Here is a 27116-nt window from a genome sequence, read left to right as displayed (position 1 = left end):
TGTAATCATCATCTATGTCTGAGGAGGGCTCACCTTTGGTGCAGTGTACCTCCATGAGCTTTCTGTTGTTGCGCTTTAAAGTCATAGTAGGTGTTTCAGGAGGTTTGAGGACGTATTTTTCACAGTGATAAGAGTCTTAGTACCACCACATGGAACAACAATGCTCTTGTCAACAACAATGATCCCCCCCCCCTCCAAACTAACTTGCTGTTCTGTGACGTGCATGCGCAGTGCGGAAAATGAATCCAGGGATGTGATGGATTGTTGGATTTTAAATCAGTTGACGAGTAAATATAATAGTAGTTTAGCTTATGAATTCATGCTAAAGTGATGTGATCTGGTGAGCAGATGAATTACATGTTTGAAAAGCGACAACCCTAATTTGGTTGTTTTATTTGAGTCAGAGTTCAAGCGACAGCGTTCACATGAGTCAAAATGAACTGAACCAAACAGGTTAGGTGTGAAAGCGCCCTTAAAAGAGATCAAGAACAGACCAGATGCTGCACACTCAAGAATTTCAAAGCTGTGTTGGAGCCATCATATATGTCTCAATCAGGTCTCAATCACATTCAGACCAGCTACCAGTGACTTCCACATGTGTCTGAGGGAACAGGCGAGGTCAGAGGTCGTCGCCTGTCATGTTTTCAAATGGCAGGAAGTTGAAAGCTTTAGCATTAAAAAGGTCAAAGACTGCTTCAGTGTCAACACAAAGACAATGAATAATCTGCTCTCCCACAAGGCAGAAGGCAACATGCTAGGAACAGACACAAGCTCCTTGTATCCAAGAGTAGAGGGAGCTTGTAACCAAGGAGGCTGTAAATTCTCGGGCCGAACGAGGCATGAAATCGACCTCATCAGGGGGCTGCAAGGCCCAAATCTGGGTGGTAAAAATGTCTGAGGTGGCACTGCTCTCGGTTTTCTTGATAAAATCTGCCATCTTCCTTTAAAGCGGTATCAGATAAAAGAGGAGTGTAAAGGAAAACTCGACATCTTCAGCAGTTGCAACAACAGACCCTGATTTCAGAGGAAGTCTGTGGTCTTTGTCTGTTCCTGGGAAAAGCTCTTTCCTTTTCATGTGAGTTTTTTTTAAAGTAAACTTTGACCGAAGAGGCACTTAACGTTGTGGGATGATTAAATGTTTCTAAGAAAAGCACTTAATAGCAGGAGCACTTGCTAATGTAGGGCATTTATCGATCTCCTATGTGCATTATAATTTTTAAATGAACATCTCAATAGCGGCCTCTGATATGAACGTTGGGCTTTATACTTGAGCTGCAATATTCCTCTCACTAAGGCTGATTTGGTTGGGATTTCATGGCCTCAGACGCTGGCAGGTATTTGGGTCCACCAAGTTAATGAACCTCAAAAACCTGTCAACACCCTGTTTCAGTACAGAGGATGTGTTAGCACCGCGTGGAGGGTGTAAATTCCTTTTTTAATAGACTGTAATAGCACTGACAGGCAGCGGAGAAATGGACTGAGGAGAGATAAGAGCAGGAGTGGTAGATGAGGTGGAAGAAGGGCTAATAACATAGTCGACGACTTACCACCTCTTCTGCTACGTGTACCAAACACCATCAAAGGTGCCACATTTAGACCTTTATCATCAATAAAGCATCACCACAGTTATTTCTAACACAAACAAAACCTTGGCCTCTGCCTGGCTCTGCATTTTAAATCGTGTGCCACTGGGTCAAACTTTGCAAGAAATTTGCAGGATTTATCTACAGCTGGGCACAAAACAGGATGAAGGTGATGTTCTTTCAGCAAAAGTGGAGATACGTTTTTAGCCATGATGAATGATAGCAATGTCAGGCTGTTCTCTGTTCACCCATTTGTTCCAGACTGAAGTACCTCGACAACTATTGGATGGATTGCCATGAAATTTGATGCAGATTTTATGTTACAGTTTACATACATTGTAATACATTTCATCTACTACCATCATCAGATCAAGTTTGAATTTGCCCAATACTTTGATTTAAAGTAATAACATTCAGCTGTACTTTGTGGTTTGTGCCAGTTAGCCAATTTTTGCATGCTAACATGCTCAGCTAAGGTGGTGAACATAGTAACCATTAAACCTGCGGAACATCAGCATGTAATCCTGCGTTCCATTTACCTTGGAGGTCGGAGGTTGGAGCTAGTAATGATGTCACACTGAGTTGACTGCGTTCCAGTGCAAGAAGTTGGAAAACCAAGATGCTGTTAGCAATACCAGGTCAAGCCAGATTAGCAAGCGTTAGCAATTCCAACACATTCTCACTCCGACTTTGTCACATATTAACGTTTTGGTCATTGACTTTCCACGTTCACATGTGACGTGCAAAGTACCCAGGGTGCGTTGTCTGTTGATGTTCTGGGACATATGTGTCAAGTTCTCTTCTTTTGAGATACACTTCCATTTTCACAGGAAATCTGAAGTTTAAATACAGTCTGTCAAAATAAACACACTATGTCACTCCAACACCACAAATTGAGATTTTTTTCCTTCAGCAACAAACACACATGGTTGGCTTTCGGCAACAAAAGGAAGTGGTTAGGTTTAGGAAAAAAGAACAGGGTTTGGCTTTAGAGTCTTATGGGACAACACCACTCTCTTGGGTGAAAGTTAGTGTTTGTTGGACCCATCCACCAACGCTCCTGCCCTCCTTTTGTCGTTGGTGTTGGACACCACATGCGGAGGATTTCGAGGAGTGAGACCGGGCTTGATAACAATGAATGACTCTGTATTTTGTGCAAGCAACAGTGATGCAGTTAATGAGATGAGTGTACTAGTAGGTAGATGGGTAGGTTATCAAACAGGAAGCAGGTATACTCTCCTATGTATTTCAATGGCTTTTTGATTGATAGGTGGGTATACTATAAACGGCCAGAGAAAGAGAAGGGTATACCCTGTATACTCACGTATACCATCCGCTACACCACCGTGTAGCAACATATCCACTGATGTAAGTTGGACAGGACTGTGGGTATGACTGTTCTGATGAGACACCAACAAGACAGACACGCTAATAAACAGTATATTACTACAGCTTTCACTACCAGGTTCCTCTGACTGTCTGAGTCAGGGGGCATTCCAGTTAAAATTTCAGATTGGGAAATCTGATATTCCACCTTCCCAGTGCAAACACAAAGGCACCGTAAGCATTCACTGTGAGCATATTAGCATGCTGATGTTAGCATTTATCTCATAGCACTGCTGTGTCTATTTACAGCCTCACAGCTGTTGGCATGGCTGTAGACTCAGTCTTGTTTACAGATTGAGCGGAGCGGAAAGATGACGCAATAAAAACAAATGATCATAAGACCAGCTGATGTCCACATCTCAAAGTTCAGCTTTGTTGACTTTTGTTTACAGAATACAAACAAGGACATGAGAAAAAAAAATAATTCCTGCAGTATTCAAACTGTCTGAATCATGCCATAAGTCTGAAGTTGGAACCTCTGTCGAAGTCCTGGAAGCAAATGTGTGTACCAGATTCAAATGGTGAGGTGCCAAGAATGAATATTTCCCTGCATCTTGGCAAATTCTGCCTTGTTTTTTCAATCAGACCCCAGATTCCACGTATATCTAACTAAGTCTTGTACTGCAGAGTAATGTGGTCTAATCAAGGGGCAAGATGTGTCCACTCTGAGGGTCACAGGATTGACAGCCATCAAAACAAACTGCACCCTATGTCCCCTAAAACTTGCAGAATATCTACTGTACATATTAGATGTACAGTAGGCTATAACAGAGCCTTTTGCTGCCTATTTAGCGCCCACCCATGCAGCTGATCTCACCTTTGACCCTCCTTGTCCTAAGTGATAGCACTGTAGCAGCAGCAACAGTTGCCACTAGAAATGGCACGATAAGTGACCTTGTGGGACGTCTGTTTGAAAGGAGAGCCCTGTCATGTAGCACCAGTGGGCCTGTGGGTAAAGGCAGCAGTAGCATGTGGTGATGATGATGTTTCCAGGCCCTCCATGGTGGTCTAGGATGCATTCAGATATGTTTTCTGCAGCAAACAGGAAGCTGCCTCCCTGGGATTCTCATCCTGTTTGTGTAATTTTTTATGTGAGGAAAATATTTTTTTAATTCCTATCCTGCTGTCTCTCTCCCTCCCCAAGATATGATCAGGGTATTTTTTTAAATCCCTAAACCCCCAGTTCATATCCAGCTGTCACCAAGTGTCAATTACATGATACAATGACAGAGACAGAGACAGAGAGAGAGCGAGAGAAGGAAATAGAGATGAAAACAGATAGAGAGGGCTGCAGCATATGTGCTGTGCTGGTATTCTATGCTGAGGGGGTCGATTCGAGTCCTGGGATTTCTTCTGCTCATGCTCAGGTTTCGCTGAATGACCTCTATGAGCACCCACACTCGACTGCAGGACAGACACACACACGCACACCAGCTTAGTCTTCTTCAGATTGAGACACACAAACACTTTTTATGAGCATCCAAAATCAATACAGCTGATAGCAGGCTAACTCGGCACATGCACGCTCTTCCCTCCTCTTGCCAAGTGTGCTTTAACTTGTGCATTTTTCATTAAACTCCGGACATGTGTGAACCATCTTTGATGTGAAAATTGGAAACACCTCCTGCGTCTTTTATCGAAGGTCTCTGTCCATTTGGCCTTGGCGGAGCTTTTCCAAAAAGGTGCTGCTCAATCTCCAGTTGAGAAGATTTGCGTCGAAGCATCCGTTTGTCCTCGAGAACAAGGAAGAGCAGATGATTTAAAAAAAAAAAACAGATAAAGGCAGACTTCTCTTCATTACTCTCCGCCCCTCCTCCCTTCATTTGCTCTCTCTATCTCTTCCCACAGTGGCTCTCGAGTGGCTGGGCTAGCAGAACGGTGGAAGGTGGCCAGTGTGCATTCAGCGCCTTCACCGCTGCAGTATAATTACTCCTGCTAATCAGAGCACTTTACAGCAGCTCCTCTGTTCATCTGCACCCCCTCCTCACTCTCTCCTAACACTCTGCCTCTCTGTCTGCCCTCCCCTCCGCTCTCCCTATTAACCCTCCCTAATAGAAGACAGAGCGCTCACTTGAATAATTTGTAGTATGTGTGTGTGATGGATGTGTGCACGTCCGGCGACAAACACAGAGTAGGATTGAGCCCGAGCTGAGAGACGGGGAGTGTTTGGCGGCTGATAAAGAGGTCATTGTACATGTGCTGCTCCTGATAGTTGCTCATCTCCACCCTGAACTGGCAGAAGCCAAGACACCAACCTCTGCACAAGACCCTGGGGTTAACTTCACCATAAAGACCTCAATGGCTCATAAAATTAAATTCTCCACACCCCGTCCACACCCCACCAATAAACACATCTCCCCGCGCACACAGCCCCATGCTCATAAAATCCCGGGCTAGTTTTATTTTGTTTCATGAGTGTTTTAAACCCACTGAAGCCAAAATGAAATTGTTAAAGCTCCACCGCCGCCTTTAAGTTCCCATTCTGTTCCAGCTGAGGTATGCAGCCTCTGGAGCCCCAGGTTTATCCTTTGGTCTACCGCCAGTCGTGTTTTCTACATCAGCCCTGAGAAATAGAGGGAATGAGGGGGAGTTACGATAAAGATGTAGTATACTGTACTTAAGCTGTAGCTCTGGGTTGAGTCAGTGTTGTGTGAGGCAGATTCCCAGGAGAGCTGTCATTTTGGCTCAGAATGAGAAAGGCAATTTACGCCGAGTCCTGAGGTGCGAGTGAGGCATACATACATCTGCATGGAGAGAACATTGCACCAAAGAAAGGCACTAACAGCTATGCAGGATGAATGATAGCCCAGTGTGGTAAAGGAAAGGCTTCTTTGACAAACTATAAGGCCAGACGGTCTGCACACTCTCACTCACTTTCACACCTTCCCATTGAAAATTTATTCTATTTGCGAGCTCGTGTTGCATTGCTAATGCCATTAGCCGGCCCCGCATTAGCAGGGTGATGTATGGCAGAGCTGAGGAAACCTGACTACATCCCGGGAAAGGTCAAGAAATGCGTGTAATACAGACACCCGTGTTCCACTCCTCCGAGCGCTCCCTCCTTTTAGACAGATCCGAATCGATAGCGAGGCTTTAAATAGGCCTCTGCATTATTTCTGTGTTTCTAAGTATGGCACGCACATGTGCTGTATTTTTCTGTCCGTGAAAGCCACTTTCTACCACTTGAGTAAACCAATCCCCCCCACGGGAGGCAGGAATGCCCCGTCATCACTGTGCAGACAGAGAGGCCGATGTGGAGTCAACGCCCAGCAGAAGTTTTTCAAATATGTCCACATAAGTTGCCCATCAAGGTCCCATCGGACTATTGAAGCAAGTAACCGTGTGTAAATTATGCAACAAATCAATGTGGAGAAACTTGACTATCTGCCATGTCGATGAAAAGAGAATATATGTGTAGACAGCCTGCGTCCGTGATGGTCCACTGAGTTTCTTCTTCCTGCCATCTGACCACATCAATGGTCACATCAATGACTTAATGAAATTCCCCCCGACCCAAAAATTCTTCATTTAAAGGAATACACTCCATTATTTAAACATTTAAAAGAAGATGGGTCACTAATTCTGCTTCCTTGATGACAATTTGCTTTTCTGCTTTGTACAAACATTTAACAAACATCAACAGTTGGTGACAGATGTTCCTATTAATAGGGGACATATGCAGCTGCCTGTAGAAAGACCCTATAGGAGATGGTGTCCCCCATGCTGGGTCTGACACTACTAATAGTAATGCTGAGAAACAATAGGTGGATACCATCATGTGCAAAAATGAGGTGGCAGCTCTTAAACATAATGATAAAACTTTTTTGGAAGTGATTTTGGGGTTTACTGATCCAGTTTTGGAGATATCCTTCTCTAAGATTCATGCTGTCACCTCGACACAGTGGAGGCAAGTGGAAAATGTGGTGCTAAAAGCAATGAAAATGACATTTAAAAAAAAAAAAAAAAAATCTACAGCAACCTACACGAGCAGAAAACAATGTACAATGTCAGCATTTTTCATAGAGTATTTCTTCTGTTCAAAGTAGTTCCAATGAAAACTTCTTGACAGTGCGGTCTGCGGGTTACCTGGAGTAAAAAGGACAATGTTTCTGGAAAGACACACACAGCTGTTGAATTATTAAAATGTAATTTTTCAATCCTGTGAGCAGCACAAATGGAATTTTATTCACCTCCAGTGAATTGAGGTAGAGGCAGAAATTCGAGAAGTGGATATCTCTGAAAAGCCTGTACAAATAAAATGAACAGTATCTGCAGTGCTAGCCAAGATGCCAGTGGAGATGAATGAGAAAATAGGTCTTTTTGTTTTTTAAGAGAACTGATCTTTTGAGCCATTTCTCAAGTCGATAACTTTATTAAATTACATGTTTTGAAGAATGAAAGTAATGTATGTACAGTAGATTTATACCTACTTTTGAAAAAGGCTGTAGACTGAAAAAAGTGATAAAATATGTTGTTAAGATGGTGACAGCAATGAAGAGTGAAATCTAGTCACAAGACATGGAAACCAGTTGGTATTCTTAATCACTTCTGTAATCACTGTGTCAACTTTATCCATCGCACTTTAGAGTTAAACCCCTAAGAAACGGAACAATTGTAAAGCAGGACAACCCCTAAACTATCTGGGATAGAGCGTCTCAGTCTTTGGCCTTGAAGGAAGCCTCAGGGGTCTCCACGGGGTTAATCCTGTGAGCGCCAGTACGAAACTAATGAGGAGCAGCCCGAGGTTCTGCTGGGAATTACAGGCTCAGATCTGAACCAGGCTGCACATTCTCCATCCCCAACAGGCTGCTGAGCTCAGAGGAGGTTTTTGGTTTTGGCTGGACAGACCCTCTTCCTCCTTGGCCTGCTGTACTGTACCCTGAGGGAGGGAATAATCTGCAGCCTACTCTCTGAGCCTTTCTACCATCTGACAGAATCACTGCAGTGTTAGCCGCTTTTCAAAACACAAGTATAATGTGACAGGACTTGTAGGAGAGATTTGATGGATGAACTGTGTTTTCCGGACAAGTCATGCCTATCAGAGTGGGCACGGTGCTGCTGCGGCATGGGAAATTACACTGAATCATTAATGGAGCACACAAAGAAAGAGGAAATAGGACAATTTATGAAAATGACTCTGCTTTCCAGGCTTTGCTATGATAGAAACCAGACCCATCCAGTAGCACAGAGCCTTCCTGCCTCTCTGGCCTCAGCAAAGGCTACACTCAAAGTGATGACCTCCCTCAAGCTGCGGGACTTTGTTCTACATAGATCCATATGGCCTTAATGTTGGCCGATGTGCAGAGATCACATAGATGGGGACGTGATGAGAAGAGACCTGGTGTGCCGGGCCAGGCCTGGTGGGTGACAGATATTTGCCCCCCACTCAACTGGGAACATTCCCTTTTATTCTGCACACAGCAACTCAGCCAGAACCCATCTGTCTATCAGAAACAGCTGCTGCATGTGTGCAGTGTATCAGACATCTGGCTGGGGACTTGGTGACTACACCCCAACAAACAAGCTCTCAGAGAAGATATGAAAGTGTCTCGTCATGATGGGGTTTCTTTATCTCAACAACCATGGAGTGGATTGAAACCCTAGTACGCATTTTTATGGAAACCAAAGGATTACCCTTATAATGCCTCGGCTGTACTTTGTACTTAGTGCTGATTACTGAATGTTAGCGAACACAACTAAGAACATTAACAGTTCTGCGGGTTGTTTACCTTACTAGGGTATTTTCATTTTCTGCTGCTTTATATGGTTCAGTACTTTTTACTCATTACTACTTTTATTTCATACATTAATTACTTTACAGATTCAGATTATTAATACAAAAAATAATCAACAAACAAATTGATGGTGTATCATTATAAGAGATGACTTATGCCTACCATACACTAGAAGACTATGAAAAGTTTTTTAAAGGACTTGTCAAAGTCTCACATTCTCTCACATCTAAAGAGAATGTGAGCTTTTAATCACAGACTATAACACTTTGGATCTTGCAGTGTCACTACTGCGAGACTACAACTAGATTTTTTGAGATTATTTCCCATCCTGCTCGCAGTGGAAAACACAACATCAAACTCCTTTTAAGATAAATACTGTATATGTTGACATTCTTGTCAATATGGCGTTAATATAATTTATAAAGATGAACAGTTTGTGTGAACAAATGCTGTTTCAAACTGTTTTCCTAAGATTTCTCACTAAAATAATTGCTGGTTGGTGGATGAGATAGATGCCGAATTAAACACTGACCCTTCCGCAGTACAAGAGAACCAAAACTTGTTCATGTTCTTGTGCCACCCGAGCATCTCCTCCATGACTGTCTACTTGTGCTGGAGAAAGTGCACCAATTGGTTGTTGTCAATGTTAAAGTCATTGAACTTCAGTATTTGCACGAGCAAAGACTAAAAACTTAGGATAATATTCAGCATGTCTGATTTTGTGAAAAAGAGGATAGGACTGCCCCTTGAAAGTCAAGATTCGAATTGTCACTCTGAGAGCCCTCAGTCAAATAAATATTCTTCAAGTCGAGCAGTCAGTGTTTTTGCTCGTCAGTGTGCTGTGCAGTGTACTTCTAGTGATGTTTTAGTTCCCAGATTTTGCTGCAGAGTGAGCACTCTTGCCTTTCACGCTACTCTTTGGTACAGACAGCGGCAGGAGGAAAAGAAACTTTCCATCCTAAAACTCCGAGAGAACATTATCCTCTTTCTTCTGCTTGCAGTTAGCTTGTTTACTATAATGTCTCACTGAGCCTGTCAAACTTTAAAACCTTTCACAAGGGATTCATAAGGTCCCAGCAAGTATTTAACATTAGCTCCACCTTTACCAGCTGCAACATTAAGGGATATACTTAAATGATACTTTTACTTTTGGTTCTTAAAGTGTATTTTGATGCTAATACTTTTGTACTTTTATTTAAGTAGAACTTTACTAGAGTATTTCTACACTTTGGAAATGCTACGTTTACTTAAGTTAATAAAAAAACAACAAAAAACCTTTGTAAACAGCAGCATGTTAGCCTGTTAGCATGCTGATGTTCGATCAAAGCACTAATGCCTCACAGAGCTGCTAGCATGGCTGTAGAATTAATTCTAGGCGTTTCTTATCTCACAAATGCTATCTTTTCTCCCACACAGATCCTCTCCTCCCAACGTATTACTCGCCCACCTCTGATCCGTCTCCACCCACCTTCACCAATGACTTCCTCCCTGATGGCTCCGTCAGCCCAATGCCAGGAGAGACGACCACATCCAGCGCCGGCTCCCCTCGCTTTCTCGGCCACGGCTTCAACGAAAACCTCATACCCATCTACTGCTCCATCCTGGCTGCCGTGGTGGTGGGCCTCGTGGCCTACATCGTTTTTAAGAGGTCAGCTGGTGGAGAAGAAAGAGACAAAAAACTGCTTTGTGGTTAAAGACATTAGCACCATTTTGCACCTCAGCCATGAGATAATCTAGGACAAAGAGGGTGATGGAGATAGTGGTGTGGTGAGTGGAGTTGGATAGAGGGACAGACGTTGCCCCGGGCTAAAAAATGGAGGAAGGAAAAGGAAGGTGGCTGGTGAAATATTGAGGCTGCCATGGTCAAAGAGGTTTTGACCTGTTTCCAGAAACTCGCTCAAATGTACCTCAATTGAGTGTTCTATAAAAGCAAAGAGGAGGTCACAACACTTAATGCATTACAGAGGTCACACACACAAACACATTAATGAGGACACGCAACCACAAATGCAAGCAGATAGATACAAGCCTGGCTGAAACACATCTGAAGCAAGTAAACAAGCTCATTAGTGGTATTGATTGTTTGAAAAGTGCCAACCAGGGGAAATCTGAGTGCCAGATTTATCAGCGTCACACATCTGGGTAATAATCCTCATCTTCTTATTGTTATGCAGAAAACACACTTCAAATTATGTGAATTTCTTTAACATCCAATATTTTATGAGTAAACACTTGGAGGTGTTAACTGTAGTGTAGCACTCAATACCTCATGAATATTTTAATCATTGTTTCATGAGTCATTCATCTTCTAAAGGAAAAGCGTCAGTAGGGAATTGTTAAGCTTTTTCATGTTTTTTTTAAACGTCTTATTAGTATCTTATTATAGTTATATATTTGCAGGCAGATAAGCAGCATATATGCAGTTTACAATGATAGCAATTTACAAATGAAACTCAAAAACATTTCTGAGACAATAGGTATTTGATTACAGATAGAAGTATAGATGAAAGCAGGTTCCTCATTTTTAGTGGGCGACTGTTGATTATGCCAACTTCCACTTGAATTTTATCAGCTGTAGCCAGCTAGCTAATTAAGCTTAGCACCACGAGTGGGCTGAAAACGCTGTCTACACCTAGACTTTATGATGTTAAAAGTTTACTCGTTTTAAAGAATGGTGTAAAAAGGGTCTTCAGGTGAACTCTTAATGGTCAAATACATGATATTGGGTTAATAGACTGAGATAACGTTGCATTACCCAGCTGAAAGTTAGCATCCACACTGGCTGATAAACTATGGAGGGGACATGTAAACAGTGTTGCAAAGTCTTTACAGATAAAAGTAGCTAGCCTGAAAGTTGCTAAAGGTCGCCAGGTGATGTCATATGCTCATTTGCACATTAGTCACATCATTGCACATAATTGGAAGCACTAAAACTAAAAGTGTACCATTGTTTTGCACTTCGAATCCAGAGAGCAAGACGGTTAACGTAACCATAGAAACTCACTACAAGTGAACTCTTAAGGTCAGCTGCGTCTCCTCCTACCTGCCCCTTACCTATTGCATGGAGGAGAGAGGGGGAGAGACCACGCGCTGATGGAAGAAGAGCCACGGACTGCAATTACTCTGTGCAGCGTGCCTGGGAATTAAGTAGAATATAATACATACTCACTCCAACCTTGTCACATACCGACATTTGGTCATGGACTTTCCCCGTCCACATACGATGTACAAGGTGTCCTGGATGCATCGGTTGCTGACGTTCTGGGACACCATGTCAAGTTCTACCTGTTACATTCATTGTCTTCTTTCAACATACACTACCGTTTTCACAGGAAGTTTACGTCAGTACAACACCGCAAATAGACGCTTTTTTTCCCCTTCAACAACAAACGCACGTGGTTAGGTTTAGGCAACAGAAGCAAGTGGTTAGGTTGAGGTTAAAAAAGAACAGGGCTGGCTTTAGAATCTTACGGGACACAAACACCACTCTCGTGGGTGAAAGTTGGTGTTTGTTGCCCGCCCCCCTTGGACTTTCGCAGCCTTAACTCTCGTCCTTGTCCCACTGTGGTTCCCCCTGATGCCACCGGGTGCCATTAAACTGTAACAGCAACCGGCCGTGTATCATACCAGAGTAAAAGGACGCCTTTTTCCTTTGGTTTCTGATGCCGCAAGTCGCTGCCCAAGTGCATTCCAAGACTCCAAGACTTTGGAGTGAGCCAGGTTCTATCACTTTTAACATCAAGAGGAAAGGCTTTTAGGATGAAGACTAGCTGGTGTGTTCGGCAAACATGGTGCTATCTCTGATGATGTTGGCTGGTGCTGCTGGAGTCATAATGTAATTTCCCCAAATCTTTCAACAAAGCTGGTCTGGAATATTATCAATTACTAGGCTCATGTTTCCCCAGTTCCTGCAGTTAAAAAAATAAATAAAATAAAACAGATACATGTGTTACTGTAGCTGGTTAGCTAACATTTGCATCTTATGAAGGAGCGGACAAGAACAGTTTCTGTTCTTGTGTTGCTTGGTTTTGGAAAAGACTTAAAAAAGGGGGCCTGTATCTTTCCTTGAAAAAGCTAAAAGTAATAACAAAATTTTAGTTACCACTACACAACCTCTGAATGTCTGACAACAGTCATTTAAAACACTGTTATCACTTATCATTTATTGTTTTACAACTGCTGCGAAATCCAAATGTCTAAACCTCAGATAGGATCACATGACTGAATCATATCAAATGGATCGTTATCTTCCTCTGACATGCCACTTCTCCACAGGTGGAATAGCTGCAAGCAGAACAAGCAGGCAGCTAATAACCGCGCGGCTACGAACAACCAGATGGTGACGCCGGAAGGAGAGAAGCTGCACAGCGACAGCGGCATCTCGGTGGACAGTCAGAGTCTGCAGGAGCAGCAGCAGCAGCAGCAGCAGCAGCAGCAGCAGCAACAGGCCCAGGCTGAAGTCCAGGCTCAGCCCTCACACTCACGCACACAGGAACAGATAGGTAAGACTAAAACTCACTCTTTGATTTAGTGGTTAACAGAAGTATTTTGACGATGGAGCCAGGGCATTAATTAAGGTTGGGCGACAATCCGATATTATAGTAGTCAATCATGTTTTAGTGGTTTTGTGATCATTGCAAAACCATTTTGTTTTTCATTTCTTTATATCATTGTTTATATAGCCCAATATATCACAAATTTACTTCAAAGGGCTTTACAGCGTAAGACGTTTCAAGACAACACTGTGCGATACACTTGGCATAATGTGATATACAGTCAGTGTTCACTTTATGAGGTACACCTGTGCAGTGTAATGCAATGGCATACAACTGTTCTGCCATAAAAGTCTGCTTTTATGATGCCTATAATGTTCAGTTATTTTAACACTGTCCTTAAATTATATGTTTTTGTACTGAGGACATAGTGACAGTGTTTCTAATTTTATAATAAACATATTGAATTCACCCCTTTCCCACAAAAACATAAAAAATTGAACATTATGAGACTCATAAAGATAGATGTTATAGCATGGGCACTGTATTGGATTGCAACAAATTATTCAGGTGTACCTAATAAAGAGGCTACTGAGTGTATATTGATATAAGGAAAATACTGTAATCAATATTGTGATATAGATTTCAGTCATATTCCTAGCATCAAATACCACATGTGATTCCTGGCTCCAACCCACGACTTTATATTCACCACAGAAACTCGAACTTAACAAAAGACACTCCTCCAAGTCTGAATACGTTCCTCCTTCACACTGTGATATTCCAGCTGTCATTATCGATTACGTCAAGATACTCTGCTGAGATTTTGCGTGTGGTGGTTTTCTAGCAGTGTGAAAGCCTTTTTTCCTCTGAGCAAAAGAGAGATCAAAACAACATATCACTTAGAAGCGGGACAAAGCTGCCAAGAGTAGATAGGTGAGGCCAAATCTTTCATGCATGATGTATTACACTGCAGGAATGTAGAAATAATGATTGAGGTCCTGTAGTAACACGAATGTGAGGCGTGACATTTGACACATTTAGCTTGATTGCCTTATGTGTTAGTTTGCCTCCTTATCACAAATATTGAGATGTAGCCTCAATATGAGGCTAAAAATACTAAAAATAAAATACTGCTGACAGTTTCTATCTTAGTGTACAGCACATATTAGAACTGCAATGTATGAGGAAAGTGCATATGTGTGATCTATATTTGCCCTTACTACTCCTCTGTATCTATATTTGCCCCTCTCTGACTCATGAAGTATTTTGGGTGCATGTCTGTGAGACAGCTTTTGCCACGTAGTCTTGCAAGCCAGACAAAACCTAAAAGGTTTTGTGAGATTAACTCAGTACATCATGTCTGGCTTGAAGGGATAGAAACAGCATTATGCACTTTACTGATCTATTATAAAGCAATTTACCATGAGCTTAATATACTTCTTTCAGTGCAGTGCATTGAGAGGGAGAAACAGATTGTTTAGTTTTATTGCTTTTTTCCAGTTATCAGTGAAAAGATAATGTGCACAACTTCCCTAATCTCTTGTAATTATTCATATATTTGTATTAAATTGTATTAATAGTAAATGATAAGACAGGCTTTAATGCATGCTGATATGGCAGCAGTTATGTCAGAATTGGAGAGTATGGTTGCCTTCAGATGGTGTGTGCTCACGAGAGGAGTTCATATGAGTTGTGATGCGTTTGCTGACCTTTTCAGACCATTAACCTTTGGTGAATGCTCAGTTAATATGATGTAATTCCAGTTGTATAGAGTTGTTCTTTGTAATTTTGCAATATCACTGAGCAAATTGTTGATATTCCCAACGGCCTCATGTTTTCGCTCATCTCCCGACTGGCTTCAATTTACAAACTGGCTCAGCTTGACTGGTTGAAGTTCGCCCGTGATAGACAGTGACTGACAGATGTTACATCCAGTCACGTGCCTGCCCTTTCCCAAACTGTTTCCAATGTCGGATTCTCAGGTGGTTCTGTGTACGAAATCATCTGGCGCCTAAGGTTAACAATTTATGAGGGCATGATTGTGCATGTAGAGTTAAATTAAATAATAGTTTTTAACAGTTCCTCGATTACAGTGGAGTCACAACAGGTTTCAGCTACAACTTGTTTGCACTTGTTGGTCGGATAATTGTATTGTTTTGCTCCTTTGATGGGATTTGTTGACAGTGAAAAAAAAGATGGCCACCAGCATCATCCTTTCACCCAATTACACTTTCTTTAAATCTTTAAGTCGTCAATGCATGTGATCTGGGGATTTCACTCACTGCCCACCACTGGGTACGAACACAAAAGATGACACTAGGTGCCTAGGTGCATTTTGAGTTGCTACAAAAGGAGGATAACCTTTAAATAGCTTGGAGAATACAGCATGTGCTGCAGGAATGAGATGCGACCTCAGAGCTGCCTACCTTCCTTCAATACTCAAATAGCACTTACATTAAAGAGATGAAACCAGCGCTCTCTCGATCTATACTCAAAAACCCGAGAGTCTCAAGTTCAGTCATGATCTTGTTATTCATTCAGTCATTCATGCTTCTCTCCCAGACTTTCTCTCTCTCAGGATCTCATATATTTCCGTCCTAGTCTTATTGTGAGTTATGTCAAAGTCCCCAAAATGGTAATACGGGGATAATAATGTGCTAACAAGCCAAACAGCTGATAAATCCTCCCTTAAATAATCCACATCACTGTGTCCTTTCTGGGATACCCATTACATTCTAATGAGGCTTGGGAAAAGCTTATTTTGTTTTTGTGTTTTGTTTGAGTCCCTCTTTCCATCCTCCCACTCAACAAATGCAAAGCCTGCTGCATGTCGAAGAAAAGAAGGAATTTCTTTTGGAGGAACAGTTTGGGATTGGTTCATTGAGAAGATGACTGGCCTGTTAACCCTGTCGCCTCTCTAACTGATTGGCTCATTAGCAGGTGTTACGAGACGGGATCCAGGCCTGGTCTCGCCGCCTTTTCAAAATCTGATCCAGTGCCAGCGTTTAGCACGTGCTAATTGGCATTAGCACCGTCTGCGGGTGCGGAAGCCATTAAAAAAGGCAGCAATTCTCTCGTGCTGGGGGCCGTTGGTTCTTTCACAACCAACTGGCTCTGTTAAAGTACGCGAGAGGGTGAGAATATGCACAATAAATCCATGATAATCGCAGGGGGGTTTCCTGTTGCCAGTGAACCTTATTTCACTGCCGGCTAAAATAATGGGAACACCTCCAGTCAAAACAAGTCCAATAAGCCTTTAAAAAGAGAAATAGAGCAATGAAAATGTCCCTTGTTTTGACTGACAACATTCAGAGAGGGTATTCCCTGCATGAGTCACTGGTGAAGGGTGAGAGCTCCGACATGAAGAGCGCTCGGCCTCATTTCTGTCTGCTCATCTCCATTAAAAAGAACCTTCTATCTGTGCAGCACCCCTCCCTGCCCCCCCACGCAACCTCTTTTGCTGCCTGCTTCCCCCTCTGACTCCTGCATATTGAATGTGTTTAAAATTTAAACAAGACTCTAAGCCCTCACTCACATCGCCCATCCGTGCATCCCTGTCCTGTGTTTGACCTCACAGTCTACATAGAATGGAGTCAAGGCAAATGTCAGTTACAAAGCCAGATTACGGAGGGTTACTGCAGAAATCTTGATTTTGGCAAAAACGGGGTACAAATTTGGGCGTTTGAACTTTAAAAGTGACTGAAAGCTGCGGAGAAGCAGGCGTATGCCCCTGAATTTTCAGTAACACAGACTGCTGTTCACCAAAATAAACAGTTAAATCAGTAGTTTTCATCTGAAAGCCACAAGGCAGTAGCTGTGGTTACACAGACAGTATTTCTTCAGTCTGACTGAAATCATTCTGATTAGAGATTCCAACTCAACTATTTACATGGACGCTGAATAAAGCAATATGATCCTACATGATCCAAAACATTTAATCAAATGCAACTTTTATGACTCGTGCAAAGTGGTTCCGCCTGCTGTCTGATCTGCTGAAAATATAACAGAAGTGGAGGAAGTTTTTTTTTCACACTTTGAGAAAATTCAATTCATTCAAGGACAGAAGGAGACGAAGTGATCCCACCTGTTAAAACAATTTTCTGTGGCTATGTTGTAGCTGCAAATTACAGATGTCCCCTAAACACTCCACATGCAAACTATCCATAGAAGCAACAATTTACTGATGAGTCATAAATGTCTCTTATGAAGCTACTGCTACCAGTGGTGGTGGGTTACTGTTATGTCTAGCAACACAACAATTCAGCCTGTAGCAACAACAGCCTCTTTTCTACCGCAGGAACTTTTATCATTTACCCGGGATTTTGAAAAACCTTGGCACGTTTCCACTGAAATTACTGGATGAAAAAAACTTTCCCTCAACCCCAAACTTTCCCTAAAGAAAGTACGTAGTAGAGGGGTAGTACTTTTTGGATCCCCCAGAATTCTTGAGGGGCGGGGCTGTGTGCTGAAGAACGCTGATTGGTGGAACACACACTTGCAGTGTTGTGCACTTTAGTGCCAGTGTGGCTGCAAACTTTATTTCATTTCTATGAGCTTCACTTTGTTTGTATTTTGATTAAGGATGGGTACCGAAACCTGGTACTAAATTAGCCCCGGGGCTAAATCATCAAAGACCGTAGTATTGATAAGTGCTAACGGTATCGGTTCTTTTATTGGTTCTTTTACACATTTTGGTTTAATTCATTATCATCCTGTCCCAATGTTACATAAGGCAACTTTTTAAAAATCAAAGAATACATTTATAATCAGAGCACTCACATAAGAACATAGCACTAGCTCTTTTTGTATTTATGAACAATTCTTTGTCAAAATCAGCAGAGGGAGGCGTGTAGAAAACAGCAGTTGCAGCCTGTCGTGTGGCACGTGCACCAGGTACATCACCTAAACTTACCCCCAAGCAGGCCAAACATCAAATGTTTACTCCACCCCTTCTAATGTGGTCGGATTGAGCCGGTCACTTTAGACTGATTGGATTATTATCATGATTAATTGTGGAATATTGCTGTAGGGTCAATGTAAATGCATCTAGAGTTATAGTCAAGCCCACCTCAACCAAGACCAAGAGCAGAGTGTATCGAGATCAAGTCAAGACCAAAACTAAACCAGTGTGAGTCCCTCAATGCATTACACTCCTACGTTCAATAAAATGTGGAACATGCAAGACAAACTCAATCCTCAAATTGTTCTGAAATATCCACATTTGCATTAAAACAATTCCTCTTCATTCACCTCTTTTATTGTCTTATACTATATATGTGTATGTGTAAGTGTACCATGAGAAATGTCATGATAAAATAATCAAAGGGGGGCATTGGTGGCTTAGTGGTAGAGCAGGCGCCCCATGTACAAGGCTGTTGCCATAGCGGCCCAGGCTCGACTCCAGCCTGTGGCCCTTTGCTGCATGTCTCTCCCCCCCCTCTCTCTCCCCCCTTCACGCTTCACTATCCTATCAATTAAAAGGCAAAAATTGCCCATAAAAATATCTTTAAAAAAAAAAAAAAAAAATCAAAAGGCATTGCAGAGATGAAGTTTGTGTGTGCAAACAAATACCAACAAAACACTAAGGAGCTAAAAATCACTTTACAATCCTTTTTTGCACATGCAATTTAGTGATATCCTCTCAGTATTGGTCTTGACTGGTCCTGAAATACAATCCCAAGTCCTCTTTGTCTGAGACCGAGACAAGAGTGAGTAAACATGCAGACGATTCCAAGACAAGACCTTCAAAAAGTGGTCTTGAGACCAACTGAATTATCTTGAGAGCACTGCCACAAGGAAATTATGATAAAAATAAGCCTTACTGAAAACCCTGAGGGACAAGGATCTTTATCAAAGCACTACAATTAACAGTTATCGAGGGGTGGTAGTAGGACGAGAGCCTGAGGGACCTGCGGGAGCTGAACAGCACATTCACAGTGCAACATTATCTAGCAGCAAGTTACAGTGATAATATAGCTGAGTCATGTAGAAAAAAAATTACTAATGCAATTTCAGTAAAAGGATGTATGAGTCATAATTTCTCACATTAAGGAGTTTTAATAAAACTTCTCCATGTGGAAGTATTCCCATCACCGTTGGGTGACAACAACATGAGACACAAGTGATATCAGTTTCCTTTGTTCTTTTAGAGGTGATAGAAATCAAATATTTTCTCATTATTTTTGGCCGAGATGGAGCTGGCCTGTAGTGCACACACCCATGGGGCCTCGAGAACGCCAAAGCCAGAGCTTAGTGACTCAGGCACTACACATGTTTGCAGTCCCAGGACATCTGAGGAACTGTGGACATTAAACAGTAGTGTGATAACAGATTAAAAAATGATGCTAATGTTTGAAACACCGTTTTTTAGCATTTGTGCTGTATTTATATTTACAGTTACCAAGCTCTGGTGGCTGAGAAGGCTAAAAAACGATCACCAAATTTAATTTTTATTTATGTTATTGGAGCGTTTCTTGTTGTAAAGTCACAAAACTTAGCCCCAGTCCTAATCACGTTAATTCCTACTGACTCTTTACAATCTGTCGAGTCTGATCAAATATTTATTTAGGATCTATTTTTGATCATAACGCTACATCGTACATATTTTAGATAACAGTAAACTTACATCAAACAAGTGAAGCAATTTGTTATATTTGACAGCTGCAGAAAATGTAATAAAATACAATTAAAGGAAAATACATGGAGGCATTTGGGAAGTAGATTTAAGATAATGTTATGCTGCTTGTTCACAGATCTGACGAATGTGACTCAAACCAGCGAGACGAGCACAGAGACAAAAGAAATACATAAATCTCTCTGTTTAAATAAACAAAACTAATTGGCAGAAAATACTGTGTCCACGTAGGATCCCATCACTCATTGTAGAAGCTAAGCTCTCAGGGCCTTTGAGAGTAACAAGTATCTTACACAATACCCCTGAGACAGATGCAAAATGACAGCGAGTGAAGGGGTTGGTGCTCTAGTGGAGGTGCCCTATATGTGCCTGTGCCCAGCGGCTCATTATCTGTTCATGGAATTTGGGCATTTAAATGGAAAAGTAATAAAATAAGTTGTGCAACGTCCCGCTGGCCCCCAGGGAGCGATAAGCAAACGAACAAAACAAGTAATATATTTTCAAATTAGTAAAAATAGTCACAATGTCTGTTAAGTTTTCCCTGGGAGTTCTTGTGATTACCATGAAGCCATCTCAAATTCAATCCCAATCACCAAAATTTAAAGGCTTTTATCGTGGCACAGGGTCCAATCAGGACGGCCTGAATGTGCTGATTAAAAAAAAGAAAGAATGAGAAAGAAGTCCGTAGCATGATTTGCTGCAAGTTCACATTTCAGAACAGATTGAAGTGGTTCAGTGAAAGACAGCTTGTACTGATTCTTGGAATGAGGTTGGACGGAGAACATCGGACAGCCATGTGGCTGGTATTATCACGGCTGCCTCCGAAATGAAGTGCAATGAAACAGTTGCATGGAGGTAGAAGTGCAGGTGGAAGCCACTGTTCATATGCCTGAGCATGTGTGTGTTACAGATGGCTGTACGCTGGCCAGGATCAGTGTCTCTCTGCTCTTTGTCACTGCTGATGCCTGTAGACTGTCTGTTTAAACAGGAAGGAAGGGAGAGGAATGCGATGGACTGTGGCCGTCGCTGGATAGAATCAATGTGGGGAGAAACGGCGAGCAAAGTGGCAGCGTGTAGCAATCCAAGTGTATCACAGAAAAATGTACGAAAAAAAAAAAGATTTTCAGGAAGGGAAAAGGAATGAGAACAGGGGGAGGGTATGACGTTGTAAGTCCACACAAAAAAATCCCCCTTTTCTACAGCTTTAAAATAAACCCTCTTGTACTACACTTCCCTGGCACAAGGATGCATTGATAAAGACGAGAAAACACCCACCGGACTCGGGGGTCCTCTCAGAAACGCCTCTGCATTCCTGAGGTGTTTCCATGGCTTCCCTCAATTGACAACAGGTTAAGAGGTTTGTGGGAAAAGAGAGCATTTGTCTCCCATCCTCATCGTGCTAATGACTCCGGTTTAACAGGTTTAGATGAGTGAGTGACACCACAGGGCCCCCTGCAGGGAAAAGTGTGATAATCAGGGGGTGTAGAGTTTTTCCATGCAGGACGAACAGTATTTTGGTGGATAGGCTATAATCTCTCTGAGAAATGAATGAAAAACATTCAGAAATTAGACATCATCTTATGATGTGATCACACCAGCTGCAACACAGTGATCCGCCACTTACAGCAACTGTGGGCCAGGGGGGTAAAGTGGAGGGGTTATGGCCCTTCCCTACTTCTGCTGCACTTGCTTGGACCACACCCATCTTCAAACTTGGCCTTTATCTTGATCACAACTACACGTCTGTCAAGTTTTGTCACCTCATCATATGTGATTCTGATGCCATCCTGTTGACAAAATCTGTCCAAGACACACAATACCAGCCCTCGCAACATTGTCGTGACTGCTCAGTAATCAAGGTGCCCTTAATCACAGGGCTTCCCACTTACTATAGTGGAGCTGCTCAGTGGAAGACACCAGAACACTGTGTTGGTACAAGAATATGCATAATTGTGCGAATAAGAAAAAGCTTCATGTTAAAAAAAAAAAAAAAAAGAAAGAACCATGACTGATTTAAATATCACCACAAATCACCTGTGTCCTCTTCAAGAGCGTGACATATTTCATTTTCCTTTCTCTCCACAGTGGTGAGGGTGGATGGCGGCCCCCAGCCTGACACGCCTCCCCCTAAAGTTTGAGGAAGAGGCAGAGGAAGAAGAGGAGGCGTCAAAGCTGAAGACAGGGAAAAGAGAGTGGGGACTTGAACCGTGGACCAAATAGAAAGCAGGGGGGAAGGGGGGGGCCACATGGGAATGTAAAATTGACTCTGATTCATATCTGAAGTGGCCACAGAGCAAAGACTTGACTTGTATGGACCTCCCAGCACCTTTGGGCCACAGTCTGACTCTTCATCCCTGCATATAGAGTCCAACTCTATCAATCAGTGTGCCTGGACCTCTACGGCAATATCAACTACTATGTGTACTAATGCCACTGCAGATACATAATCATTGTATATGCCGGTGCATTTCGTATTAACTGACTATTCCAGTATCTAATATTGACATAATTCTCACTAACTGCCAACTTAGTTTCCTCAGCCCCTTGTTAAGCTTTAGATTTCCTCTAATTCCACAATCACTCGCCATGAAACATATGTGCCTGAAAGGTAAATAGGCAGAAAGGTTTTCCATTATCTCCTCTTACTCTTGCGTTTGCATCAAAGAGACCTTTTTCCTCAGAGACCGGCCTTTTTTTTTCCCCCTCTCACATCTTTCTCTGTGGCGTCCCACTCTCAGATAATCCTCTGTCTCTCTCCATAGGATTCACTCTATTAGACCCCCGTCGTCATCTGCGATACAAAAAACAGCGGGGGAGCCGTGAGTCACTCCCGAACTTCTTCTGAAGTTCCTTGTTCTTTTATCATTTAACCACAGACACGTTTCATGGCATGTTGTCTTGTAAAATGTTTGCGTCATTGTTTGAGATTGGCTGAACCGACTGATGCAAGTGACTCATATTTAGGGAAGAAAGGTCGATTGCTGCACAGCCTGCTCGGTAATCAACTATTTTTTCCTCGGTGACATGCTTCTTCCTACTCTCCACATACACAGACTCCCTCACAGCACCTCCAGAGATTGTGTTTCAGTAATTTCATGCTCATAATGTAACACACCCCAATGTTTGTCTCCTGTTTGTGGTGCATTACTTTCATTTTGTGGCTCCAGTTACATGGTGATTCAGCAGGGTACCCTCACGTCTTCTATGGAGCCAGCATGAGAGAAACATCTCTGGACTGTGGAGCTTTGCTGACTCACTGCGATGATGTCTGAGGGGAAGCGAAGCCCTCGAATGACATCATCACTTAGTGACCCAGTATGCAGAGCTGCTCGTTAAAAAGATGCTTAAATGAATTTGTTACTGAAAAAATGTGCAGAAAGGAATCCCATCTGTCATTCTTTACGCCTACTGAGTGGAAAATTGGGACACCCCTCAGAGGCTTTCACCATCCTCAGCTTGCTGACACCACCACCCTCCACAAACTCACTCTTACAGTCTTGCGTACAGCTCTGTCTGCGTGATAGAGTCTGATAAACAGTGCCGAGGCGCTAATGCATCGGCAGCGGCGCTCACGTCAACACAGGGCCCATTAGAGAGACGTCCTGACAGGCAGGTAGTAATTACCTCAGGGTTTCAGCTTCATTTACCCTCGGCTCGCCTCGGCTCAGTCACTTCTCATTGGGATTAACGCTGCGGACAACAGAGGGGCGACACTCTTTGAAGCCTCAGCATGACATTACAGATCCCTTATCTAAGTCCGAGGCCACTGACATTTACTATATCACCATGGTGATATAAAAGCACTTAGCTGCAAGGCAGGGTGGCACCTTTTATCACACAGGACCACTTTTATGCTGCCTCCCTCCTGCCGCTCGCAGTAACTGTAAAAGCAGTCGACACAGATATCTTGTAAAAGAAGTATACTGTAGCGGAGTTTGACTGCACTGCTTTAGCGTTCATTCCTACAGGGGCACGTACTTTCTCAGGGTCCCTTTTGCTGTGATGTGACTAAAGATTATCAAGAGATTCATAGAGGATTTCTGTTAACCACCTATAGATGTATGATAGAGTAGGTAGGCAGGCAGGTATAGATTATAAGCAGCTGTTTTATTGAGAAAAAGAAAATGTAGACTGATATGTGTTAGCTGGATCCAACGTGACTAAGACTCTGATGAATTTAAAGAAACAGTTCGCCATTTTGGAAAATATGCTCAGTCACATTCTTGCTAAGACGTAGATGAGAAGATTGATACCACTCTCAAGCCTGTACAGTAAATATATAGCTCCTGCCAGATGCTGGTTAGCTTAGCTTAGCATAAAGACTGGAAACAAGGGGGAAAGCTAGCCTGGTTACAACTCATTTATTTAATACAAAAACCACTGAGTTATATACTGCATAGGGATGTCGGTTTTAGTTAATTTTGCTTTCGATAGCCCAACATCCATCAACCAGGGACCAAGGAGTTTTTTCATGGAAAAAGCGCAGAATTACATGAAATACAAGGGACCTTTCCTTTTAGTCCGGCGCTGCATTAACTCAGTTAACTTTAGCTCTGCATTTCAAAGTGCTATCCATTTAGAGGTGGTGAAATTTTAATGTTTTGTGATGTAAATATCTTGCTTTTTATTTTGATTTGCTGTCAGACAGCAAGCTAGCTGCATTAGCATGCTTTAATATAGTGCCAGCTTGCCCCTGCGCTCAAATTGTTAGCTAAGGTTAGCCTTGTCTGCTCTGCACGGTCCACTGACTAGGCTGGGTGGGAGCTAGCTAGTGGCGCTGCTCATTTGGCAATTGCCACTAGTTACGCCATCCTAGTGATAGGATGTTGCTGCGGAAACATGGTCACCACACAGAAGGATGGCTACTGTATTTCCAAAGGGTTGGGATGGTGTTAGAAGTGGCAATCGCCAAAGGAGTGGTGTCACTAGCTAGTTAGCGCCCATCAGACCCCTTTGGTGTGCAGTGCAGTAAACTAAAGAGTAGTAAAATTAACCTATAGACCGACAGGCAAAACTGGTCAAAAACATTCTTGGCAGTTAACGGATTCAGAGTTAACTGTTGACATCCCTAATGCCGACTACAACCCCTGGATGAATGGTATCAATCTTCTCATGCAACTCTTGAAAACACACAAAGACAGGAAGTAAGTCTACAAAATATTATTTCAAAGGAGAAATAAGATGTGTTAGCTTTTCAGCAGAGCTTGTAGAATCTAGTGAGCAACAGATGGATAAAAAAATGTCAGGCAGACAGGAAAAGTGAGTTATTACATCCGATGTGATGCTGCGGGGATCGGTCACACGGTCACCAACATCTCAAGACAATTAAACTTTGTGGTCTCTTCACTTGTGATTCATCTTGTATCACTGCAGCGTTATGAATGGAAAAACATATAACACTGCTGTTCTCTGCTCACAGCCCCTCAGTCGATGTGTGCATGCATGGTAGACATGTGACCACTCACACACACACACACACACACACACACACACACACACACACACACACACACAGAGCGACAGTGTATGATTCACTCCTCCACCAAGAGAGCTGGTGTGATTCATCCTGATCCTTGCTGTGGCATTGACATTAAAGCGGACGCTGCTACAGTATGAGTGACCGGAGTGTTGATTTAAAGAAAAGAAACTCCTCGACTCTGTCTCCCCCTGAGGCCCAATCGACCCTCAAACAGCGCACTCATCTACCCTGAAGCGACTCATTCTCCTTCTCCTGCAGCTTGTGAAGTAGTCAGACACACAGTGTAAGAATGTACATCCCTGTTAAAAACGGAAAAATATGCAAGACACATTCAAGAATAAGGTTTCAGTTTGCCCTCATTCTGTTGTTGTGAAACTGTCTTTATGTTTTCCTGTTGGTTTATATTATGAATAGTATTACAACCTTTGGAGTCAGTATTTTTTCTAACGGATATGTTATTTTGTAGCACTTATTAGATGTAAAATGAATGCACTCAAAGAGTGTACCACAGTTCAAGTGCCTGTGTACAGTGTCAGGTGTCTTTCAGTTCAGAAGTTTGACGATATATTTTTCTTTTGCAGTTTTTCCTCTTATTTTATGGTTTTATGTGAATTTCTTTGATATTTTGAGAGCTAATGAAGGTTTTTAGAAAACAAAAGTCAGATGAACTTTGGAGACTCAAGCAAACTGTATAAACCTGGCACTTATATAGAGAGACAAATAGGTTGCCAATGAAGACATACTGTATGTAAACAAGCTATAAATACTGGCGACTAATAGGGTCATGTAGCATTACCAAACATATACATGCCACCTGAGACTTCTAATCTAAAACTCACATATGCTATTAGTCAATAGGAATCAGCTCTACTGTGCAGAGGTTTTTGCATGTACAGCAAGTTTCATTATGTACCTCCATTTCAGAGGCGACAAGACATGTAATCTGCCGTAACATGAAATCAATGGGGAGGTTCACTGTGATTCTCTGTGATATTGCTACAAACTTGATTTAGACAGATCAGGACCTGCTCCCAAACAAGCGGAATGTCACCTGTACTTACCTACTAATGTAAAATGCATTGTGTAAATGTGAATTTCTTAGAGTTGATACAAGATACAAAAATACACTATAAAATGTAAAAAAAACCAAAAGTGTGCAAATGAAATGAGCATCTATAATACAATAAACAGAGATGTCATTGCATTACGTGTCCAGTTTGTCTTTGTAGATGAACTACAACTCTAGCCCCTTTTACACTGCCTGATCAAGGCAGGTATATCATGCCTTTAGCCGCGTTAAGGTAGCAACAGCGATGTCTTTATAACAGGGCTTATGTTTACATGCACAAAGAAATCTGATTTTAAATGTGTTAAAGGAATAGTTTGATATTTTGGGAAATATACCTATTCGCTATTAGGCTGAGAGTTACGTGAGAAGATCAATACTCTTTCTTTTGAGTAAATATTAAGCAGCCGGTTAGCTTAGCTTAGCATAAAGACAGAAAACGGGGAAACGGCAAGCCTGGCCTACCAGCACCTCTAAAGCTAGAGCTGAAACTTGCAACAACTTGCAATGTACCAGTATGCAATGTTTTGAAACATGCCAGTTTACACCAATGTGACTTGACTAGACGGTGAACTGTTTCCATAGCAACAACACTCTGTTTTTCTGTTCTAACTTAAGGCTTTTCAGGGACAAGCAAAGATAGTGAATAACAAATGATACTGCATTTACTGCGCCAATGGTACACAATGGTATACACTTCTGGTCTTCTACGTGGGCGTGGGCGTGGGCGTCTCTCC

General features: G+C 42.2%; 1 protein-coding gene across 1 annotated transcript in view; it reads left to right on the top strand.

Moving 5' to 3' along the window:
- The window catches only part of ngfra (nerve growth factor receptor a (TNFR superfamily, member 16)), a 38602-nt gene extending 12106 nt beyond the window's left edge, over positions 1-26496 (top strand). The window contains exons 4-6 of the mRNA XM_049562139.1: positions 10121-10352; positions 12980-13206; positions 21920-26496. Of these exons, the coding sequence (XP_049418096.1) occupies positions 10121-10352; positions 12980-13206; positions 21920-21972 (512 nt within the window). The 3' untranslated portion in view covers positions 21973-26496. The remainder of the gene's footprint in view (positions 1-10120; positions 10353-12979; positions 13207-21919) is intronic.
- Positions 26497-27116: the final 620 nt, after the last annotated feature.

This window comes from Epinephelus fuscoguttatus, linkage group LG19 (genome assembly GCF_011397635.1).
Source record: "Epinephelus fuscoguttatus linkage group LG19, E.fuscoguttatus.final_Chr_v1".
Lineage (NCBI taxonomy): Eukaryota > Metazoa > Chordata > Actinopteri > Perciformes > Serranidae > Epinephelus > Epinephelus fuscoguttatus.
This window is presented reverse-complemented; position numbering and strand designations above follow the sequence as displayed.